This window comes from Mytilus edulis, chromosome 2, assembly GCF_963676685.1.
Source record: "Mytilus edulis chromosome 2, xbMytEdul2.2, whole genome shotgun sequence".
NCBI classification, from domain to species: domain Eukaryota; kingdom Metazoa; phylum Mollusca; class Bivalvia; order Mytilida; family Mytilidae; genus Mytilus; species Mytilus edulis.
Genome location: NC_092345.1, coordinates 50,092,931 through 50,118,488, shown reverse-complemented (window position 1 = coordinate 50,118,488; position 25,558 = coordinate 50,092,931). Strand labels below are relative to the sequence as shown.

The window sequence follows — 25,558 nt, the reverse complement described above, 5'->3', positions numbered from 1 at the left end:
AAAGTTGTAAACGAATACCTTAACCAGTCTAACTCGAACAAAGAGGCAAATATGCCAGAAACCAATCACATGTTTGAAAAACATAAAATCCTAAGAAAAACTACTGCATTCATAAATACATCCGATTTTGATACATGACCAATATCAATGTTAAGTTGAGTAACTTTGAAAACAATCACGACCAAAGAGAGTAAACCAAGAACAAGTGACACCATGACAGATCCCGTGAAGAAAATCAAATTCCTGGAAACTGATTTTGAAAACAAACCCCGTCTCAATATAAAGTTAACAGTACCAATTTTCTTGCACCAGATGCGCATTTCGACAATACATGTCTCTTCAGTGCATGATGCTCGTGGCCAAAATATTTGAAATCCAAAACTTATATAAAAGATGAAGAGCTATAATCCAAAAGGTCCAAATAGTATAGCAAATCCGTGGAAGGAATCAGAGCTTTGCATGAGGGAGATACATTCCTTAATTTATAATAATTTCATTTTGTAACAGCAAATTTTAATAACACAAAAAATCCGTATTTTCATGTCAGTACCGAAGTACTATCCTGATGAAAATAGATCTGGTCAATGTTTGGTAAAACAACATTCTGATCAATCAACAAACTTTCTGTATGCTCTTTGTCACGAAATTTTATTCTATGAACATTTTTGTCACAGCATAAAGTTCGTTTTTTTTTTTACAATTAATCAATTATATTCTCTTTGTGAAGTTTAAAGTAGTACTAGTATTACTAATTTCATCAACGAAGCCTGCTGCCCATTTCATTTTGTTTAAAAACGCACAAATATATCTACCTGATGAAGAAATAGTGTTTTAACACCGTTAGCTTAGCAATAATTATCATGCTTTTGTCTCCGTTTACTTTGAACACACACACATATATATATATAACTTCTGAAAATTACACCAAACAGTGTTAGAGTTAGATTTTATACTGACAAATTTTTGTCCGTCCCTCACCGGGATTCGAACTCACACCTTTGATACACTACAGCACCAATCGCTTAGCCTCATGTCCAGCGCTCTAGACCACTCGACCACATCCGCTATATAAAAATATAACTTCAATAGTCGTAGTGTTACCTTGTCACGGAAGGTGAATCTAGAGATATACAACTCGTCTAAACATCAACCCAACAATGTTAGATCTGTAAATTTGCTTTCGCAAATTTTTGGTTCTTCCCTCGCCGGGATTCGAACCCATGCTACTGTGATATCGTGACACCAAATCGCCTGACAGACAGACAGACAGACAGACAGACAGACAGACAGACAGACAGACAGACAGACAGACAGACAGACAGACAGACAGACAGACAGACAGACAGACAGACAGACAGACAGACAGACAGACAGACAGACAGACAGACAGACAGACAGACAGACAGACAGACAGACAGACAGACAGACAGACAGACAGACAGACAGACAGACAGACAGACAGACAGACAGACAGACAGACACAGACAGACAGACAGACAGACAGACAGAACAATGGTCAACAATCGTTTAAGAATTTTAAAAAGAGAAATGAGTCTTTTCGATTAATTCACATTCAATTTTCCGTTTGAATTTGATTAGTTATTAATTAAATTTCAAAAGTGTTAATGGTGTCAGACCACCAATTAAAAGTCACTTTCTGTTCAACCAAATTTTGCAATTTTCATAGCTTTCTAAATTTTTTATCTGAAGTTCAACCTCTGACAAACCAGGTATCCTGAATCGTACAGGTATCACCTTTCTTCATGCCAATTTTCAGCATACCTTTAAAGCAATATAAGAAAGAAGAGACCTTCCGAATGGATGTACCCTCGATTCTTAAACTATTTCAGTACGGATTGTTTCACCAGAATTGTGTCCAAAACTAGTCAAACAGCGGTTCCCTGTTTGAATCTATAATTTATCTAGGCTGTGATTTAACTTATGAAACCAGGTGAACAATAGATCTAGGAAAATGTCATTGAAAATTCCGTATTCGCAGACCGCCCGTAAATTAAGGGGAACCTTCGGAGTGGGAAGTGGGCCCAGTGGACGAATTAAACGTTTGAGAATGTGTGTCACAGGTCTTATACGACACGAAAGAATAGAATCAACGTTTGCACGATGTGATGAAACACGTGGGTATGCAGAGAGAGTAAGTATAATTTCAGTGTTCCTTCACTCAGCTAGATGCAGACACACTTAAGTTAAGGTTCATCAGAACTGTTGACAAATAAATCATAATGAATATTTACAAACTGTGCAACTGGAAAAGGTGAAAGGCCTATTCTGGTTTATGAATCTGTAGATTATCATACGGCAAGACTGTAATCACTGTGTATCATCGCCACCGGAAATTGGGTACTAACGAAGCGGAGAGAAATAGAAAAAAAAAGTAAACAAGTTAAGAATTCATTCAATTTAAAACTTTTCCACTCATTTGATGAGGGTGCCGCTTCAGAATTGATTTTCTGATATATAATTCTTTAGATTATTAGGCCGATAAGTACAACATTAATACAAGATTTTGTGTTATACTCCAAAACTTGCTACTTAGTACCTGAAAATTTTGAGGTCGATCGTCCTCTGTCGCCCCATTCTCACGATATTGAACTGTTTTTCATTATTTTTCCAGACACGTGTTTAGATTATTAGAGTGTGGCATCATTTTTACTGAAATTTGTTGTTAAAAAGATGTTTTTTAAAGAATACGGACAAAAACATTGTTTGTTTATTGTACGGCGAATTGCAGGTCGTTGTACGGCGAATTGCAAAATAACAATTTGTGTCTGTACGGCGTCTTGCAATATATTATAATTTTAAGAGGAAATTAATCACTGTTTAGATAATATCGAGTGACGATATTTTGTTGATATCAAAGCTTTACTGGCTTACAAATATACAAAATGACTTACTTATCAAACATGTACCGATTATCAGCCAATTGCATGTTGATATCGTAAAATATCAGCTGCGAGACATAATATGAAGCTTTTTGTCGAGTGAGCGTACCGAACGAGATCAAAAAGCCTTCATATAATGTCAAGCAGCTGATATTTTACAATATCAATATGCAGATAATCTGATAATCGATTTATCGGGCTATATTTGCGTATTTCAGAAGTGTTTTCTTTGTGTCACCAGCACACAAAAGATGACTTGATAAGTTCGGGTCAAAGTTATTAACGTCGGTTCAAACATTATGACGTCGCTGATATGTCCGGGTCAAAGTTATTAAGGCCGGGTCAACGTATTTGACGTCACAAAGACATGATACGGAATTATATTAAGAGCTGAACAGAGTGATATAGACAGTGGGACGACCGATAATATTAAATATTTGCCGTTAATTCCGTTCAGAAGTCGTCGTTGCGTCCCGCTATTCCACTTTGTACAAAAAGTGTTTTTTGTTCAACCATATTATCCTAAATACATTCATATATCGTTATATTATTACGACTGTTGTCTTATTTGTTGTTAGAGTGAAATTTTGTAAGTTCAATAAAATAAACCGCCCATTCATCTTTTGTTGGTGCTAGTTTTTTTTGTTTGTTTTTTTTTAAGATAAAACTACGCAGTGGAGATATGGTATGATAGCAAATAAGATAACTATCCATCAGGATCAAATAAAGTGTATGTAAGCAATTATATGCTATCGTACGACCTTCAACAACGAAAACTTGTACCTTATAGTCGGCTTTAAAAAGCACCGACCGAAAAATGTGGAAGGATTCAACAAGAAAACTAACGGCATAACAAAACAATTTATGAAAAACAACAAATTTGATATAGATGAACCAACGACAACGTGCACCGAACCACAGGATCGATAATTTGGACAGACACATAAAGTATGTGCTGGGTTAAATACACTGTTTGATTATTTAATTTCTGAAATGATTCATTTGTAAAAGTAAGGTTCGAGAAATAAATCGTGAATTGCATTCGAATTAATTTTCTTGTCAGTTTCTTTTTGAAAATATATAATGTTTATACATCTTAAATGCTGTCAAGCGAATGGTATTTCTATCTCATGCATTTTGTCTAATGCATAATTATATTGGGGGGGGGGGAGGGGGAGGGGGGGGCGCAATAGGGGGTCCGTTATCATGTTAACAACACCTCAATTTTGGTAAAAACAGTTAACAACAAATTTTAAATACTGATAACAGTTAACAGCAACTTTAATTTACCCTTTTTTCCAAACGAACCCAAAAGCAATGAAAAGGGGAAGTGCACTGGCGGATCCAGAAATTTTCATAAGTGAGGGCCCACTGACTGCCTAAGAGGGGGCCAGCTCCAGTCACGCTTCAGTGATTCGCTATATAAGCAACCCGGGCCCCCTGCCCCCCCCCCCCCTAAATCCGCCTCTGAAGTGCATATCTTCAATGTATTCAAAAGTTTGAATACCACTGTACAAAGTCGCAGAAATGCCAAGCTTTTATAAGGAATCTTTTATAAAGCTGACTAATTTTCAGAATACACACGCAAGTACCATATTTTTTTATTGACACATGGACAGACAATTGAACGGATGGAAAAGCAGACGGAGTGATTGACTCCAAGAAAAATGACTTTATCATGAATAATCGAAAATGCTTCAAACAGCAAAAGGGAGGCTTCTTCTGGTTATGTGTATTGTTGAGTTAATGTTTTATGTCAATCAGTCGTAGCAAACTTGGGTTATCGTCATGACGTAGGAAAGTGTAACAAACAAAAAGAATGAGTGAATACTATAGAGCGCGAACATTTTTTTTTTATGGCGGGGGCTCTCATGAATTATGGTAACATCTCAGGGTATTCATACGACTCTTTGCTTACATGATTTTATTAAAAGGAATTACGAAAGTTTACTGATTTTATTTTAAATCATCAAAACCAGTGTATAAATCAGAAAGTAACATGTAAGGTGTCACAAGTTGAAGCACGTTTTCATCTCCAAGTCCCAATTATGAACTCTGAGGTGATATAAAAAAAGCCTTGGTCCATCTTTACATTTCCGAAGTCTTAGACTAGCAAATTTGACATCAATTTGAGAACCAAGTCCTCATTTTTCGGCCTCTTCTACCAGGCCACACTGTTCAGTTATTTTACGGATTGCAAATTGGAAAGGTACTTCATTTTTCACCATTCCATTCAGGTACTCTGGGTCAATGTAACTTATCAAACATTCCATATACATCTGAATTATTTTCATCACAGGACTGACCAGGGTTTTAGCTGGGTAAGAAGTTACTCTTCCTTTTAAAGTTTTGGATACATTACAAATAGAAGCCAGAAATAACTACATTGGTTAGACGTATACATGGTATAGGGGGGCCTTGAGATATCCCAAAACATGTTTAACACTGCCGCATTTGTTGCACCTGTCCCAACTTGAGTCCGTAACCTCTGCTATATAGTCTTGTTTTTATTTAATTTTTAAATTTTGGTTCATTTATATGTTTCAGGAAACAAACATTGAACTTCTACCCCCTTTTTGTAGTGAAATGATTGCTCACTTAGGAGACAGCTTCATGTATACCAATACATAGTTACAAGTTTAGTTTCGTATTATGGGCATGGTGAATTTTCTAAATATGGAAGTTTTTGTACAATTAAATTGATTTTTAACCGGATTTTTGTGACAAAAATGTCGGTTATTGATTTGGGGATGTACGGCGGGCGGGCGGGCGGGCGGTCGGGCAGTCGGGCGGGCGGGCGGGCGGGCGGGCGGCAATCAAATGTTGTCCGTGCATTAACTCATGAACCGTTCAACCAAAGCTTTTAAAATTTTAATATGTTATTACTGACAACTATTCGAAGGTCAAGTTCAATAATGGCGATTTTGACTTTTACCGTTCATGAGTTATGGTTCTTGAAAGATTGAAAAATGGAGTTGTCCGTGCATTTACGCATGAACTGTTCTACCAAAGCTTCCCAAATTTTAATATGTTGTTACTTATGAAAGAATGGAGGTCAAGTTCAATAATGACGAATTTGACTTTTACCGTTCAGGAGTTATGGTTCTTGAAAGATTGAAAAATGGAGTTTCCAGTCGTGTCCGTGCATTTATGCATGAACTGTTCTACCAAAGCTTCCGAAATTTTAATATGCTGTTACTGATGACAAAATGGAGGTCAAGTTCAATAATGACGATTTTGACTTTTACCGTTCAGGAGTTATGGTTCTTGAAAGATTGAAAAATGGTGTTTCCAGTCGTGTCCGTGCATTTTCTCATGAACCATTCAACCAAAGCTTTTGAAATTTTAATATGTTGTTACGGATGACAAAATAGAGGTCAAGTTCAATAATGACGATTTTTACTTTTACCGTTCAGGAGTTATGGTTCTTGAAAGATCGTAAAATGGCGTTTCCATTCAGGTTGTTGCATTTACTCATGAACCATTCAATCTAAGCTTTTCAAATTTTAATATGTTGATACTGATGACAAAATGGAGGTCAAATTTGATATTGACGATTTTCACTTTCACCATTCATCAGTAATGGTTCTTGTGATATTGCCAGGACACAAATAAATGTTAATAAATCCGGTTTGCTGTCGTTGTGACAGCCTCTTGTTATATAGTTGAAGTATAATATAGACTTCCTAGTGGGTTTATAGGAACATTTGGTTTGTTTGTAGCATGTTTTATAAGCCATTTTTCAGTTTGACTGACCATATTTTCCAATCCGTACAGCCATAGATTTAGTAATTTTGTATTGTTTTTCAACAAAGATTTGACGCGCGATCTTTTTAATTTAATTTTATGTAAAAACCAGCGGAAATGCATATGATTTTTTTTTACCTCTTGATAGATATATATGTCTATGGTTTCAGGAAAGGTATCACTCTAATTGATTGAAATTTTCCTTTGGACCAAATTTTTGAGACCTTTGTGTAACATGTTCAACCCCCTATTTTGCAATATTTGGTATTAAATAAATGCTGATTGTTGCCATGGTTACACAAAAACAAAGATATTATATTTCACCATTATCATGATTATAACTATTGGAAATCAAATCTATGGACGATTCTCTTTCCATAAATATACACATGCATAACTCAAATATTAAGCATTATTTGTTAGGAAGGAAGGAAAAGAGGGTGTTTAAAAATTATGAGTTTCAATTTTAAGTTTTTTCCTATGTGTATTGCCACCCCACCCTAGTGCACAATTTTCTCTCTGCGTTGGGTTGTTTTCTTCTATTTGGTCGGGCTTCTGATTCTTTATCATTTTCCTCATTTCCATTCTCGATTTTATCAAGGATTTACTATACTCAAAGACTTTTAAAGACAGTTACATATATGCTGCTTATGTCTTTCCTTTGCGGAAGCAACGTAAAGAAAGAGATGGACAGCAAATTTTAATGTGATTCTTGTAAATAACAGTTAAGATCAGTTTACAGAGAAATGATATCAAAAACAGTGAACACTTTAAGCATTAAGTAACAGATAACAGGAATCCCAATTTCAAATAAACACTTAACAGAACAGATTACAGACAGTGGGTCGAAAACAGTTAACAGTTTAAATTTATCTCAAATAACAGTTTTAAACAAAACCTTGAAAAGGACAAAAACAGTTTAACATAAAAAGGTACATCCCCTCACCTTAGATATTTTAACTTAATAATGTATTTTCTTTGAAAGGACGGTAAATGAATATTCTAAAATTAGCAAGTTGCCATACAGTTGAAAACAAGTTGCCATACAGTAAATTTGTCAACACGATCAAGTTGCCGTACCCTAGACTTTATTTTTTATGGTCTATATTCTTTAAAATACATCTTTTTGACAACAAATTTCAGTAAATATGATGCCACACTATAATAATCTAAAAACGTGTCTAGAAAAATAATGAAAAACAGTTCAATATCTTGAGAATGGGGCGAAAGAGGACGATCGAACTCGAAATTTTCCGGTACTAAGTGGCAAGTTTTGGAGTATTACACAAAATCTTGTATAAATGTTGTACTTATCGGCCTAATAATTTAAAGAATTATATATTCGAAAACCATTTCTTAAGCGGCACCCTCATCAAATGAGTGGAAATGCTTTAAATTGAATGAATTCTTAACTTGTTTACTTTTTTTCTATTTCTCTCCGCTTCGTTAGTACCCAATTTCCGGTGGCGATGATACACAGTGGTAATAGGGCTCTTCACGGTTAGTTCAGCCTTATTGGATAGGGGGCAGATTTTTATAATTTGAACTTAAAAATTGTGTGTAAAATACAGGAACACATCATTCAAAAAGAGCAGTTGCTTAGAAACATGGATAGGATTTCCTGTACTTTCATAAATAAAGGCAACAGTAGTATACCGCTGTTCAAACTCATAAATCCATGGACAAAAAACAAAATCGGGGTAACAAACTAGAACTGAGGGAAACGCACCAAACATAAGAGGTGAACAACGACACAACACTACAATGTAACACACACAGAAACACAAGTTTTGTGGCCCTTCTTTGTACAGATTCCAGTTTGCGGATGTCTTTTTTAAGATACGGTGACCAGACACATGTCGCATATTCAAACAGCGGACGCACTATTGATTTATAAATAGTAAGAAACATATCTTGATCCATGTAATCAAAAGAATGATGATAAGAGATAACACTCTAAGAAAAGAACTGGTCCTAAAACACTTCCCTGAGGTACACCACTCACCACGTCTGACCATGTTGAAGTTCTGTTATTTATACGAACACATTGCTTACGCCCAGACAGAAAACTTTTAATCCAATTCAAAATGCAGCCTTTTATTCCAAGTTTTTCCAGTTTCAAAAATAAACACTGATGTGGCACTGTATCAAACTGTTAAATGGCTATAAATGACTGAAGTGTTCTTTGTACAACTTTAATCTAAACCCACCAAATCACTGTAAATACAAAGATACATACAAATAGAACTAAAGACTATATATAGACTAAACTATGATATCTAAACTACTAAACTAAATAGTTAACACAAACACCTTGGAAAAATCAAGGAATATTGAGTCCAGTGGAAAACCACTATCAATTAATTCTGACCACTCATCCAAAACCTCTAGGAGTTGAGTAACACATGATCTACCGGGACGGAAGCCATATTGACTACTAGTAAAAAGATTGTTCGTGAGAATAAACTTCATAATATTGTCTCTAATGATGCATTCACAGATCTTACATGTACATACCACTGATGTTAAGCTTACAGGTCTATAATTACAAGGTTTCAGCTTTTTCCCTTTCTTAAATATCAGTGATGCTATGCATTTTTCCAATCGTCTGGAACTTTACCCTCTTTGATAGACTTATTAAAAATTAGAAACAATGGATAACAAATTGCATGTCTAACTTCATATAAATCTTTAGGATGAAGACCATCAGGTCCTGCAGATTTATTTGTCTTTAATTTATTAAGTTTCTTGTAACACATCTTCCTGGCAAATATCAATATCATTTAAAAAATTGTTCGACTCTGAATTAGTATCATAATCTTTTAAGTCCTCTGAGTAAAAACACTAGTAAAATTAGGTGTGCGCATGCACAAGAAGATGGCTGCTTTTTTCTGAAGCTCCGAGATAGAGACTTACAAATTGTGAAAGTTTTCCCAGTTTTTCGCATTTTTGTGAAATCATACACAGACATGCGTGACCTTACATACAGAAACATGTTTTAAAAACAATTTTCAAACGATTATATTAATTTTTGATTGAGTTGTGGCCTAATTATTAATCTCCACGTGGTAAGCTCAGCATCCAACATGTAATAAGGATGATGTATCTAATGACAGAGCTTTATCATGTTCTATATATAGACTTCAAAAGTTCTAAATGAAGTGATATTTCTAAAAGATATGCATGATATGTTTTCATCATTATTCTCACAAGAGTATTGTAAAAAAAAATGCTGATTTTCCATTTATCTATGTCATAATAAGTTTGTCACTTTTATCTTTGAAAAAAATGTCTGATGCTCCTGTCAGCCAACAAACATGAAGCCAAAGCTAAAGATATTTAACATAGGCATGATAGAGGTAAAATGCAAGTATTGTAAATGAAGATAGAAAAAAAATTGTCAGTTATGAACATTAATGTTGGAAACCTGCTGTCATTTTTATTGGAATTATAGTTGTACATAAAGATTTTTACAGGAATATTTTAATTTTTTTGGATAGGTATGGACCATGATTATTATATTGATAACACCGGGTCACCCTCCAAACAGAAGAAGTTCTTGATTTAGTGAAAATCTTTCTAAATCATAAATTTATTTTACAGTTAATAAATATTGCTTCAAGACATGGCGATAAAGACAAGTATGCAATGGAAGTAGCAGACTACTGGTTACTTGTGAGTAGGAATATATATATATTTGTTTTATCATGTCTATTTGTAAATTATTAGGTCAGTATATCATGTACATTAATTTATATGTTATGATAATATATGTATACGATTCCAAGGAATATGAAGGCTTTCAGTTTTCATTGATCAGTTAATTTTTATACGACCGCAAAAATTAAAAAAATTTTGGTCGTATATTGGTATCATGTTGTCGTTGTCTGCGTTGTCGACCGAAGACGGGTGGTTTCCGGATAATAACTTTAGTATAAGTTAATAGAAATCAGTAAAATTTTAACACAATGTTTTTAACCACAAAAGGAAGGTTGGGATTGATTTTGGGGGTTATGGTCCCAACGGTTTAGAAATTATGGGCCCAAAGGGGCCCAGAAAAAGTATTTATCTAGTTTCCAGGACAAAAAGTTGTGTATAAGTATTTCAATTGCTCTGATATTGTACCACAATGTTCATACCATAAAGTAGAAGGTTGAGATTTATTTTAAGGGTTATGGGGCTAACAGTTTAGGAATGAAGGGCCAAAAAGGGGCAAAAAACAAGCATTTTTGTAATTTCGGGACAATGACTTATTTGTATAACTGTATGGATCTCTCTAACATTGTACCACAAGATTCCACATAACGAAGGAAAGGCTTTGATTTTGTTTGGGATTAATATTCCTGAACAGTTAGGAATAAGGGGCCAAAAAGAAGCATTTTTCCAGATTACAGGCAATAACTTGGGTTTAAGTGAATGGATCTCTCTGAAATTATGCTACAAGGTTTCTTACTACAAAGGAAAGGCTGGAATTGAGTTTTGGGGTTCTTGCTCCAAGGTGGGAGGGGGGTTTCAACTAGTGAGGGGTCAAAAAAGGGCCCAAATAAGCATTTTTGTAGTTTTCAGTCAATAACTTGTTCTTAAGTGTATAAATCTCCCTGAAATTATACCACAAGTTTCCATACTCCAAAGGGATGGTTATGGGGGGTTATGGGCTTATGGCTGAAATCATTAAGCAATTAGGGGCAAAAAAAGGGGAAAACAAGGGTTTTTAAGGTTAAAGGACAATTTAGACAATTTAAAAGCAGTGGAAGGGAGGTAATGCAATTAAAATTTAAAGAATACATTACTGTTATATATATGTTTGATAACTTGATTACCTCTCTTACACTGCTTGTTTTCAAAAGTTTAAAGAAGAAATCTTAAGTTGCACAGTATTGTGCAATAGATTTGTTAGATCTTTGACCACATTTACATTGTTACAAAAACCTATATTGTGTCAAAAATTTGATCTCAATCTAAATTCAGACAGAATCAAGCTTGAATATTGTGACCAAATTTGCCCCAACTGTTCAGGGTTCGACCACTGCAGTCGTATAAAGCTGCGCCCTGTGAAGCACCTGGTTTTTTTTTTATATTCAACATATGGTTCAATTAAAATGAAGTCAAATTTTCTTGCCATTCACTGATTTTGCTTTTAATATAATGAAAAGGAAATCATTAGTTTAAACATATTTTATTGTTCAAGATAACCAAAGGATCAGACACAAGTTTTACAACTTAGTAACGTCTTCTCCAAAACAAAAACAAAATATACACATTAATTAATGAACACAATAAATATTTCATACTAACAAATAATTTAAGAATAAAGACATGAAAACAAAAGGAAACTTTTTGAAGCAAATCAATGGATTTTAATCGAGTACATCTTTTTACAGTATGAATACGACACAAACACACCGAATAGTTAGTGGAATTACCTATGCGCAAATTTTGTTCTTGTGGACATAACTTAAATAAGTGTGTGTGTTTTTCTCATAATAAAGCGTGGGATCTTAATATATTATCCAAGTTTACGAAAAGGATGTCAGCTGCACAATGGTAATTTAAAAAAGAAGATGTGGTATGATTGCCAATGAGACAACTATACACAAAAGACCAAAATGACACAGACATTAACAACTATAGGTCACCGTACGGCCTTCAACAATGAGCAAAGCCCATACCACATAGTCAGCTATAATAGGCCCTGATAAGACAATGTAAAACAATTCAAACGAGAAAACTAACGGCCTTATTTATGTAAAAAAATGAACGAAAAACAAATATGTAACACATAAACAAACGACAACCACTGAATTACAGGCTCCTGACTTCGGACAGGCACATACATAAATAATGTGGTGGGGTTAAACATGTTAGTGGGATCCCAACCCTCCCCCTAACCTGGGACAGTGGTATAACAGTACAACATAAGAACAAAGTATATATTTGAAACTTATTCTTATATTCTTTCGTTAAAATCCATTGAATCGTTATTGATAACAAAACATAACAGTAAATATTCATCAAGATCATTCGATTATTGTCATTACATGTATATAGAAATATCTTTAATCACATGTGTTGTAAACAGAATAAAGGTTGTCAATGCAGAGAAAAACATTTGGGATTTTTTATATACCTTTGAACAGATAAATAAATATTATCATTTTCTCTGAGCTGAAAAATTAATACAATATAATAGATAGTGTTCAACATTTTCATTAATAAAACCACATGAACAATTTGCATTTTGTATCAAATTTGCTTTGAACAAGTCAGCACGCAGTGCACTACATCTGTTACGCAGCCTTGTGTGTAAAACAGAATACAAACGATCTCCTAAAGAACCAAATCTCGGAGATTTATTATTTCTATAGTATAGTTTGTGCAAGTTTAATTTAAAAAAGGAAAATGTAGGAATATGTCTTATACTTAAGTCTAAAGAGTTCCACAGTGCAATTGATGACGGAAAATAAGACTGTTGATAAGCTGATAAACGATTTACGGGAATAGTAATATTTTGACTGTTAGCAAATTATAATTACAAATATATCTGATACAAAATCCGGAACCAAATCCTGTAAATAATCTTGGGCTTGGTTATTTATAATCAAAAAAGGAAATCATTAGTGTCTTCTCACAAGGTTTGAACACAATTTCTGGCAAATTAGTGGAAGCAACATTGTTCACAAACATATTGTATGGATATTGTTAAGCAGAACAGATTCAATCTCTGTATCAACAAGATTTCCACAGGATACTAGAAACAAAAATTGATCAATTATTTTTATTTCGAAGTCATATTTCATGTATCATTTGGTTAATTATAATAATAATAATAATAATAAATTCTTTATTTAAAGAGGATAAACTCAGTTAGTTACAATAAACTAATCTTCCCTGAGGCCCTCACATACAAATTACAATACAATCAAAACAGATATTTGAGCCAGTCCATGCGAAAAGGTACAAAAACGAAAAATTTACGAAATTCTAAAAAGTGTGCATAATTATTGGTAGTAGACTTGTGATTTATAAAACACATTTACTTTCCCTCATATCATCAAGCTGTGAGCTACACGCACCTGCGAGTGTTGATACCCCCCCCCCCCCCCCCCTAGTTTTATCAAGATTTTTAGTGAATTATTTCATATATTTCAATCATTTTCAAAGTACAGTTTAAATGGCTTGATTTGCCAATTGATAACGTTAAACCTGGTAGCAGTGGGGATAAGGCTCTCGCTTACGATGCGGATATCAATGCAATCTAACCGGGCAACGGTTCGAATCCCGTGCAACCAAGGTTGATTTATATAATATTAAATAACTTAACTTAAATTTCAATTTCTAAAACACAAGATGTCATAGTTTTTGCATTTTCCCTCATCTTTTAATGTTGTCTTTCTTTCTTTAAACCTGTAGAACTGACGGAAATTATTGACTTTTGTCTCTGTAGTGTCATAATTTTTTGTAGTTTCTGGTCGGTATAGTATTAGTCCGGGGAACAAATGATTTTACACTTGCTCAAATACCAAAAATTCAGATATTTCTACGTCTTTTTCGGTTTTAGTTGACAAATTCGGGATAGAATTGACAATCTTATGAATGTTTACATTAATGTAATTTTTTTTCGGATAAAATCGTTTTTCAAAAATACTATAACAAACTTTGATAACGTGTCCTGTAAAGTTTACCAAAAGGACTTTTTGTACCTTTTCGCATGGACTGGCTCATTTACACATAGTTGATTTACACTCATGTAGTTCAATGTATTGTTAATAACATAAAATATAATACTGTTAAAGATGTATACATGTAGTCAAAAAATCAAATGAAAATAATAAAAAATGAAAAATATACAAATACATTGTAGCAAACATTTCTTATCAGGGTTGTGTTAGGTACTTCTTGATACTTTGCTTAAAAGTAAAAGTGTTTTGAGCTTTACTCATTGTGTGTGGTGGTCCATTCCATAACACTGATCCAGAATAAGCAAAGGATTTCTTAAATAGTTCAGCTTTTGGCTTAGGAACTATCAGATTACCTTTCAAGAGTGACACCTCTTAAGGAGTAAGGAATTAAACCACTTATTCTTGAACAATTTAAAATGAACTTGACCTGCTAAAGGTTTTGCTTTCATTATAATGTAAACATGGTAAAGGCAATCATTAGTGTCTACTCAGACTCTACTCACAGAGTTAGAACACAATTTCTTGCAAATTAGTGGAAATAACATTGTTCACAAACATATTGTATGGAAATTGTTAAGCAGAACAGATTCAACAGCTGTATCAACAAGATTGCCACAGGATGCTAGAAACAAAAATTGATCAATTATTTTATTTTGAAGTCATATTTCATGTATCATTAGATTAATTAAACCACCTGTGCTTGAACAATTTAAAATGAACTTGACCTGCTAAAGGTTTTGCTTTCATTATAATGTAAAGGCAATCATAAGTGTCTACTGAGAATACTCACAGAGTTAGAACACAATTTCTTGCAAATTAGTGGAAATAACATTGTTCACAAACATATTGTATGGATATTGTTAAGCAGAACAGATTCAACAGCTGTATCAACAAGATTGCCACAGGATGCTAGAAACAAAAATTGATCAATTATTTTATTTCGAAGTCATATTTCATGTATCATTAGATTAATTAAACCACCTGTGAGGGGGGATAGGAGGGGTCTTGATCCCGAAATCCCGGACTTGAAAAAACGAAATTCCGAGGTCCCGAATTTAAATAAAGCAAATCCCGACATCCCGAAATCCGAAAAAAAAGGATTCCCGGATCCCGAAAGGGTCAATCCCGAAATCCCGAGCTTAAAAACACCCGATCCCGGAGTCCCGATAAAGGTCCTATCCCCCCTCACCTGTGCTTGAACAATTAACCATAAAATTGACAGTCTGCTAAAGGCGCATTTTGTATAATTATTCCTATAATGTAGACATGATTCATTTGGAAATTATTCTGATGTTTTTACTATAAAAAAATAAAATTTCACTGAGATTGGCAATGATTGGTATTGAAAGGGGGTCTCATTGGGGAGTTCTGATCCCGGATCCCGCTTACTGTTTTGCCAGATTCCTGTATATCGCTTACACTATGTACGTAAGCAATTCTCATTTTTTTGTAATTTTCTGTGTCCCGCTGGACTTCATTTCCCGTTTTCACAGCACATTAATTTGACTTTCACGTGTCACGCTTAAAATCGGCAATCCCGCATCACGCTTAGACCCCAATGAGACCCACTTGAAAGAATAAAAGTTCTTATTTTAAGTTTGATGGCATTTATTTATTTTCAGTATTTCCTGAAATCAGAATAATATATCTCACCCTTTTGTTTATTGTACAACATAAATCAGAATAATAAATCTCACCCTTTTGTTCATTGTACAACATCAATCAGAATAATAAATCTCACCCTTATGTTCATTGTACAACATAAATCAGAATAATAAATGTCACCCTTTTGTTCATTGTACAACATAAATCAGAGTAATAAATCTCACCCTTTTGTTCATTGTACAACATCAATCAGAGTAATAAATCTCACCCTTTTGTTCATTGTACAACATCAATCAGAATAACAAATCTCACCCTTTTGTTCATTGTACAACATCAATCAGAATAATAAATCTCACCCTTTTGTTCATTGTACAACATCAATCAGAATAATAAATCTCACCCTTTTGTTGTACAACATCAATCAGAATAATAAATCTCACCCTTTTGTTCATTGTACAACATCAATCAGAATAATGAATTTCACTCTTTTGTTCATTGTACAACATCAAACAGAATAAATCTCACCCTTTTGTTCATTGTACAACATCAATCAGAATAATAAATCTCACCCTTTTGTTCATTGCACAACATCAATCAGAATAATAAATCTCGCCCTTTTGTTCATTGTACAACATCAATCAGAATAATAAATTTCACCCTTTTGTTCCTTGTACAACATCAATTAGAATAATAAATCTCACCCTTTTGTTCATTGTACAACATCAATTAGAATAATAAATCTCACCCTTTTGTTCATTGTACAACATCAATCAGAATAATAAATCTCACCCTTTAGTTCATTGTACAACATCAATCAGAGTAATAAATCTCACCCTTTTGTTCATTGTACAACATCAATCAGAATAATAAATCTCACCCTTTTGTTCATTGTACAACATCAATCAGAATAATAAATCTCGCCCTTTTGTTCATTGTACAACATCAATCAGAATAATAAATTTCACTCTTTTGTTCCTTGTACAACATCAATTAGAATAATAAATCTCACCCTTTTGTTCATTGTACAACATCAATTAGAATAATAAATCTCACCCTTTAGTTCATTGTACAACATCAATCAGAATAATAAATCTCACCCTTTAGTTCATTGTACAACATCAATCAGAGTAATAAATCTCACCCTTTTGTTCATTGTACAACATCAATCAGAATAATAAATCTCACCCTTTTGTTCATTGTACAACATCAATCAGAATAATAAATCTCGCCCTTTTGTTCATTGTACAACATCAATCAGAATAATAAATCTCACCCTTTTGTTCATTGTACAACATCAATCAGAATAATAAATCTCACCCTTTTGTTCATTGTACAACATCAATCAGAATAATAAATCTCACCCTTTTGTTCAATCAGAATAATAAATCTCACCCTTTTGTTCATTGTACAACATCAATCAGAATAATAAATCTCACCCTTTTGTTCAATCAGAATAATAAATCTCACCCTTTTGTTCATTGTACAACATCAATCAGAATAATAAATCTCACCCTTTTGTTCATTGTACAACATCAAACAGAATAAATCTCACCCTTTTGTTCATTGTACAACATCAATCAGAATAATAAATCTCACCCTTTTTATCATTTTACAACATCAGTCAGAATAATAAATCTCACTCTTTTGTTCCTTGTACAACATCAATTAGAATAATAAACCTCACCCTTTTGTTCATTGTACAACATCAATCAGAATAATAAATCTCACTCTTTTGTTCATTGTACAACATCAATCAGAATAATAAATCTCACCCTTTTGTTCCTTGTACAATATCAATTAGAATTATAAATCTCACCCTTTTGTTCATTGTACAACATCAATCAGAATAATAAATCTCACCCTTTTGTTCATTGTACAACATCATTCAGAATAATAAATCTCACCCTTTTGTTCATTGTACAACATCAATTAGAATAATAAATCTCACCCTTTTGTTCATTGTACAACATCAATCAGAATAATAAATCTCACCCTTTAGTTCATTGTACAACAGCAATCAGAATAATATATCTCACCCTTTTGTTCATTGTACAACATCATTCAGAATAATAAATCTCACCCCTTTGTTCATTGTACAACATCAATTAGAATAATAAATCCCACCCTTTTGTTCATTGTACAACATCAATTAGAATAATAAATCTCACCCTTTTGTTCATTGTACAACATCATTAAGAATAATAAATCTCACACTTTTGTTCATTGTACAACATCAATTACAATTTACAAATACACACACAAAAAAAAATGAATTTTCAGTATAAAAATTCAGTATCAAATCTGCAAGAATTAGTTTTGGTGTTTGTGCTTCCATTTTATGAACATGATGAATGTCATGTATATTATTTTTTCAGGAAAAAGATTTAATTCACAAACTTTTCAAAGTCATAGTACCAAGATATGAGAACCACAGATCTAGCTATACAAAGTTATACATGTTACCTAAGGAGCTACCAGGTTATGGCAAAGATATGGGAGTTCTTGAACTAAAAGGTACATTTGTAAATAGTAACAGACTGTCAGTCTGTATGTTACCATATGGGGCACACTGACTGTTATTTATCATCATCTCATTAGTCTTTGCAGGGGCAGACCCAGCCATCTTAAAAGGGTGTGTGTGTTGTTCCAACCCAGGATAAAGGGTGGTTCCAACCATGTCCCCAGTCAAAAGCATTGTTCTTAAATAAAATGGTGGTTTCCTTCCTGCCAAGAACACCTCTCCCATTGACCCACCACTGCTTTGGTACTGACAAGATTTATAACATACTTTTTGTGCCCCACCTACCATAGTAGAGGGTCATTAGGTTTTCTGGTCTTCGTTCGTTTGTTCGTTCGCTCACTCAACTGTCCGTCTGTCCTACTTCAGGTTAAAATTTTTGGTCAAGGTAGTTTTTGATGAAGTTGAAGTTGATCGACTTGAAACTTAGTATACATGTTTCCTATGATATGATCTTTCAAATTTTAATGTCAAATTTAGAGTTTTTAGCCCTATTTCACGGTTCACTGAACATAGAAAATGATAGTGCGATTGTGGCATCCATTTACTATGGACACATTCTTGTTTTAATGAGTGCTAAGAAACTAAGGTTTTAACTCCCTCAGGCATTCTTACCTTAGATGAACCTTGCTATTCTTTTTGTCATAAACAATGTACATGTATTGAGTTATTTATACATTCTGGGATTTCAAATTCTGGGGTGTCAGCATCTAGTGGAAGTAAAAGTCAGAAAAGCACAAAATTTGTTGTATTCATTTTGACCACATTATAAGGATAAAGGAAATACCAATAGAAATATTTGACACGAAATTAGATTTCAAACCATTCAACACCTGACACTTCTTGTAAAGCTGATGCACAATTCCAGAAAAACAACACCAACAAACTCATGGTCCAAGTAGCTTAATTTTGGACATTTTCAAATGTAGGAGGATATAACCAGGGTTGCATTCAATTTTGTAGAGGCTACATTTGGCTACGTAGATTTATGACTATTGAACGTGTAGCTAGCCTAGCTGCTACATAGATATTGATAGCAGCTAGGCTAGCTACTCGTTCAGTGGACAAAAACCTAGGTAGCACTCAAAGCTGCTACGATATTGAACGCAACCCTGTTAACAATCTTTTATTTTGAGATGGTCATACCAGTATGAATTTTATTTTTTACTTCTGACACCTTTTAAAAGGCAATTAACTTTTAAATTAAAGAAATGTTACCTATAAATATAAGTTATTTCCCTTTAACATAATTTTCTTTCAAACAATTTAGACAATAGAAACAAAAAGAAAAGATAAAGAAATAAGTTAGCTTAGTTCATCTGGTTGATGTACATGAAAGCAATTGTCATAATGCAACATCCTTTGTCTTTCCACTGTCATTTGAAATTTTGAGAACCAGAGCATAGAGTTAAATCGAACTTTGCAAACAAGATTTTTCAAAGGTGTTGATTCTTTTATCCATTGATAATTCTTATTAAATATGGCAACCTTGGTCTATTTTCGTTTCTGATTAGATGAATTTTGGAAAGGTTCTGGTCAAGAACACATGAATCAGTTAGAATCAGACTTTACAGATGTTTAATTAGAAGTATTTAAGATTTTTATTTTTGATGCTGATTAGATATTCAAAATGATTGCCAGTGGAAGTCAAAAGTCGAAATTTATACTTAATAAAGAGTGGGAGTCAAAAGGTTAAATTCAAACTAAATTGAGAATTTCAATTTTATTTTAAAAAACAGATTTAGACAATGTGAAATGCACCTAATCCACATATGAAAATAATGAGATATGATATGATTGCCAATGAGACAACTATCCATCAAAGGTTAAATGAAATATTGACCTGTCCATAGAAGTTGTCTACTAAAATTCAATGGTTCTTGAGTTTTTCAATTAGAAATTTTCAAAATTTGCATATATACAGTGTCATCAGAAAATAAGAATTTCTTGCCATATTATCTATGAAAATAAGTACCCCATAAATAATAGTATCAGATTATTACATGGCATTTTTCATATCGCATGTATTATCAGCCCTAGGTTCAAAATCAGCCCAAGAGCCACATGGCTCGAGGGCTGATATTGACCGAGAGCTGATAATACATGCGATATAAAAAATGACATGTTATGATCTTTTTATCATATGCTTCAACAATGGAGAAAAATAACAGATTCATATATTGATCCTTTTATATGGTTCCCAAATAGAAGTTCAAAGAGCGAAAAGTTCACGGACGTCGGACCCCAAGTTTAGTACATTCGATATAAAAAATCTCTATCATATGCCTCAACAGAGAAGAAAAATATTTTAATAAGGACAAATCGACAAAAAAAATCAACAATATACATAATGAACACTGTTTGGAAAAGTCAACTTTTTTAAAGTAACTTTCTAAATTATGTGTGAAACTTTTAAAAGTGCATTTATTAAATGTTTTTTTTGGTTTTTTTTTTTAAATTATTTTACACAATATACTTTCCAGTATACAAATAATTGTTTTGTACACTACTTTGTAATGTTTTTCACTGAAAACGTGACATTGATGTGTATTTCCGGAATTTGCCGAGTATCACCGGAAAGCCATGCGATAACGTTACGGAAAGGCATGTGATAACAATCGAAGCATGTGATAAACTTTTCATATCAGCCGGCTTAGCACAAATTCGAAAAATATGGAATTTAAGTTAATTTAATCCTATTATCATACAGTAAAAATCATATGTTATTTAGTCTAAGTATATGATGATATAAAATATACTATTTTCTGCTCTTCTGCAAGATTGTTGTCTCTTTGACCCATTCTCTATTTCTATTTTCAATTTTATTTCATTGCATATTATGAAGTTTTAACATTAAGGCTAATGATATACCCTGTTAATTGAAATCAACTGAAGTATAACACAATGTTCCAAAAATGAAATTCATTAATTAAATGGATATTTCAATGTAGATCTGCTATGGTCAACAAAGTGATACCCAAAAGCTTGTAAAAATTGGGATAATTGTCAAATAGTAGACAAATACTCGTGTTAAGTTTTGCATGGGCACAAAAGTTTCCTTCACCAATTAAGCCAAAAAATATGAAATAAAAAGGATGTGTGAAATAATAAGGCAAAACAAAATAAAAACATGTATTTCCGCTAACCCTACCTACCCTAATTTTTTTTGCTTACCATAACACTTTTTATGCCATTTTGGAACAAGCACTGATAAAGTCAGACTGATTCAAATGTAGTAACCAACTAAAAAATGTTTGAAAATAAAATATTGCCTACCTACCTACCATATTTTTTTTGGCCTAAGTTACACAAAACATAAAAATAAGGACAATTTACTGGAAAGATTCACAATGAGATAAATACCAATGAACTTAATAAGAGAAATAATACACCAGTTGTCAATAAAAATAAAAAATACTTCATTTTTTACTATATATATGGGACACCTTTTACTAGCATCTATTTGTATTTAATTCTTTTAATTCAGATATTTTCAGTTTGATTACAATATATTTTATTCTCTTTCAGATAACCCATGGCCACAGGTTGTTCCAAAGCAAAGAGAGACAAAATATTTCCTCACAAATATGTTAGTTGATGAACTACGGAAGGAACATCACAGAACAAAACGATCACCATTTGTAAACAAAATACTAGAGACCTCAGCCGATAATATAGACATTGATTCAATACAAAATCAGTACATACTAGACAATCTTGTAGACAATGATGAAGGAAAGACAAAAAATGATCAATCGCATGAAAATAAAAATGATTGATAGTGTTAAGTTATTACCTCTTCCTATCTTTGAATGAAAGGCTGTTAGTTTTCTCAATTGAATTGTTTCATTATTTCATGTTTGGACCTTTTATAGCCAACCATACGTTATAGTTTTTCCAACGTAGTCGGTATAGTTTCGGTTTATGCCCTTTGAACTTAAGAATGCTTAACTATGGCAACAGAATATGCATGCTCGAAAAATCCTTTCTGTGATTGGACAAAATACTGTCATGGTGGGTGATTTGGTTGTGTTTGAAAAAACGTCTCGTTAATTATATCGTGATTGAAAGCAAGTGAAAAACTATAAATATTTGACTAGATCTTACAAAGATTTATATTTTTATTAAAATAGTTGTTTCTCCAATAGCTCTTTGCATCCATGACAGCTGTTTATTCGGGACAATTATATAATTTTTAATGTAAACTTTGTTGTACGAATGTACATGACTTTTAGAACGCACCACACATGTGAAATTTCCGCGGGGTTTTGGTGAATGTAAACAGAAAGATACGAGGACCGAAAATACTGACCACAAACAGAGAAAACGTTATTTAAATGGTATCTTTGTGCTTCTGAAGGTCATCGAAATGATAGTTTTAAACATATACTCAAATTTAAATACGTCAGATATCTTTTTTTAAAGATAGTTCTTGTTTTCATTAATGAAGATTGTTACATCCACTTCTTTTGTCTTTTTAGGTGGATAGTTGTCTCATTTGCCATCATACAACATCTCCTTACTTTTACATCACAGTTTTGATTAAACATCTCATAAAATTACAAGTGATCTAACAAAACTACATAGTGAATGCAGGACTTATCAACTTAATAAAAACTTATATGTACATATTAATGGGGCTAAGTGAGGTACCGGTAGAGGTAATTTTAACAAAAAACCAGTAAACAGAGTTATTTCCTTTCAAAAATGAGAATTGACCACAGGCACTTGTCTCAGAATTTTTTTTTTTCCTAAATATACCTTAATATATAAGTGCCTGTTGAATTGACTAGTCTTTGAAATACAGACATAGGTATGGCCATCCTGCAGCAGCGGTGGCTGGGTAAATTATTTGTTTAATGCTTTATATTTCAGAAGGTAAAAGACCTAAATACTTCATATCTTGTATGCAGATACCTTATGCCTCAAAGATTCTGTCCATCTGATGTCCAATGACCTTGGCTTCATTTTCATGGTTCAGCAATTGCTTGTAAAAAAATTGAGTTTTTTGACATGTGAATTTATTATGAGTTTTAGATTAACCGTATTTGATATATGGGTTTATATGTCTGTCTGCTCTGTCATACATGGTTCACCTGTCCTCGACCTCATGTCATGGATCAGTGATCAAGGTTAAAGTTAACTGTTTAGGTGCATTTTTCAAATATTATAAACAGTTAGTCAACTATATGTGGTGTATGGAATGACAGTAATGGTTACATGTCAGTCTGCCAATTATCTGACTTTGACCTCATTTTCATGGTTCATTGGTCAATGTTAAGTTTTTGTGTTTTTTATATCTATTTTCAAGTACTTTAAGCAAAAGGTTAACTACATTTGGTTTATGGAATAGTTGTAAGGTGTATATGTCTGTCTGGAAGGTATCATCTGACCTCAACCTCATTTTAATGTTGTTTTTATTGTTTTGGTATGTTTACAATTATCATAAGCAAAAGGTCAATGATATTTTGTGTATAAAAAAAAGTAAGGTGTATATGTGTCTGACAGCATTAATCTGACTGGATTTCTTTGATGTTTTTAGTTAAACCTTGAATATAAGGAAGTACACCACTGATTAATGGCCCCATTGCTTTCCATGTTAAATTCCTCAATTTCGAGTGGTCACAGCTCTTTTATCTTAAGTTCAAATAAAGTGACAGTCATTGCATGTCAAAGCAACACCTTCTAGTGTCCTGTACTGAATAAATCAACATACCTTACATTGCATATAAGAAAGAACTGGTTCCCGGAACTTCGGATGTACCAAAACAGGTACTTCCGATCTGACAAAAAGGCAAAATGTACCCTCCTTTTTAAATTTCATGCCATTTTTTTATTATTCAAATTTATTAGTCAAAAATTGTTCTGCAATGATCACCAGTCATGCAGCTTTCATTTGATACCAAAATTAATAAAATATTCTTATATATATTGAAAGTTATGTCCATGCGTAGGAACTATTTTGTGTTAAATATGTACTACTTTCTGGTATGTGCTTTCTGGCCGGGCCTGAATTAGTGGTGTTACACCATAAAATCAATGGTTAGTAAGACCGTGTGAAAGGATCAAAAGGTGTTTAAGCATTGGTCACTTATATTTGTCAAAAAAAGTTTTGATATCCTTTTTAAAAGGTTTGTGTTTTATCTTGATACTTACAATTTTGGTGCCAGTGATGTTTAACAAATGTATGAGATCTTTTTGTTTGATTTTCAACAAATGGAACATATATTTTTATCACTAGGTGTGACATTTTTTGTAAAACCAGACGGCAGAAATCTAAAAACTTAATAGACAACAATAGCTATTGTATTTTTCATATGGAACACTTCATCTTGTTAGAATTTAGAACACTGACCAACACCATTTGATTTTCTTGAAAGGTCTGAATGAACTTTACAAATATTGTATCAAGAGATATAAGAAGAGATGTGGTATGAGTGCCAATGAGACCATCCAAGTCACAATTTATAAAAGTAAACCATTATAGGTCAAAATACGGCCTTCAACACAGAGCAATAGCTCACACCGAACATCTAGCTATAAAGGGCCCCAAAAATGACTAGTGTCAAACCATTCAAACAGGAAAACCAATGGTCTAATCTTTATAAAAACAAAACTAGAGGCTCTCAAGAGCCTGTGTCGCTCACCTGTTAATGTGTTTACTGATGTCGGCCATCTTTGTTGGTAGGCAGGGTCATTAGACACTCTTTTTAAAAATAGATACCCTAGTATTATGATTGTGGCCTAGTTTGGTTAAATTTGGCCAAGTAGTTTTAGAAAAGATTTTTATACAAGTTACAAAAATGAGGAAAAGTTGTTTAATATTGACTCTAAAGGGCAATAACTCCTTAGGGGGTCCTCTAACAATTTTGATCATGCTGACTTATTTGTAGATCTTACTTTGCTGAACATTATTGCTGTTTACAGTTTATCTCTATCTATAATAGTATTCAAGATAATAACCAAAAACTGCAAAATTTTCTTAAAATAACCAATTTAAGGGCAGCAACCCAACAACAGGTTGTCCGATTCAACTGAAAATTTGTGAGGGGATATATCTTATTCTGATGGACATTAAAATCTTGAAAGATTTGCCCTAAATGTCTTGG

At 33.1% G+C, this 25,558-nt stretch overlaps 1 protein-coding gene across 1 annotated transcript; it reads left to right on the top strand.

The window, feature by feature from the left end:
* The first annotated feature begins 1,884 nt into the window (after positions 1–1,884).
* LOC139510218 (large ribosomal subunit protein bL17m-like) lies at positions 1,885–22,241 on the top strand. Its single transcript, XM_071296691.1, has 4 exons — positions 1,885–2,152; positions 10,251–10,322; positions 18,307–18,445; positions 21,978–22,241. Exons 1-4 carry the CDS (start codon positions 1,973–1,975, stop codon positions 22,226–22,228), a joined length of 642 nt encoding a protein of 213 aa, XP_071152792.1. The 5' UTR covers positions 1,885–1,972; the 3' UTR covers positions 22,229–22,241.
* Positions 22,242–25,558: the final 3,317 nt, after the last annotated feature.

Excerpts from the sequence above, each read along its gene's own strand:
- LOC139510218 (XM_071296691.1), top strand. The coding sequence starts at position 1,973 with ATGTCATTGAAAATTCCGTATTCGCAGACCGCCCGTAAATTAAGGGGA. Across the intron at positions 2,153-10,250 it reads CACGTGGGTATGCAGAGAGA|TTAATAAATATTGCTTCAAG; the intron begins GTAAGTATAATT and ends TTTATTTTACAG. Across the intron at positions 10,323-18,306 it reads TAGCAGACTACTGGTTACTT|GAAAAAGATTTAATTCACAA; the intron begins GTGAGTAGGAAT and ends TTATTTTTTCAG.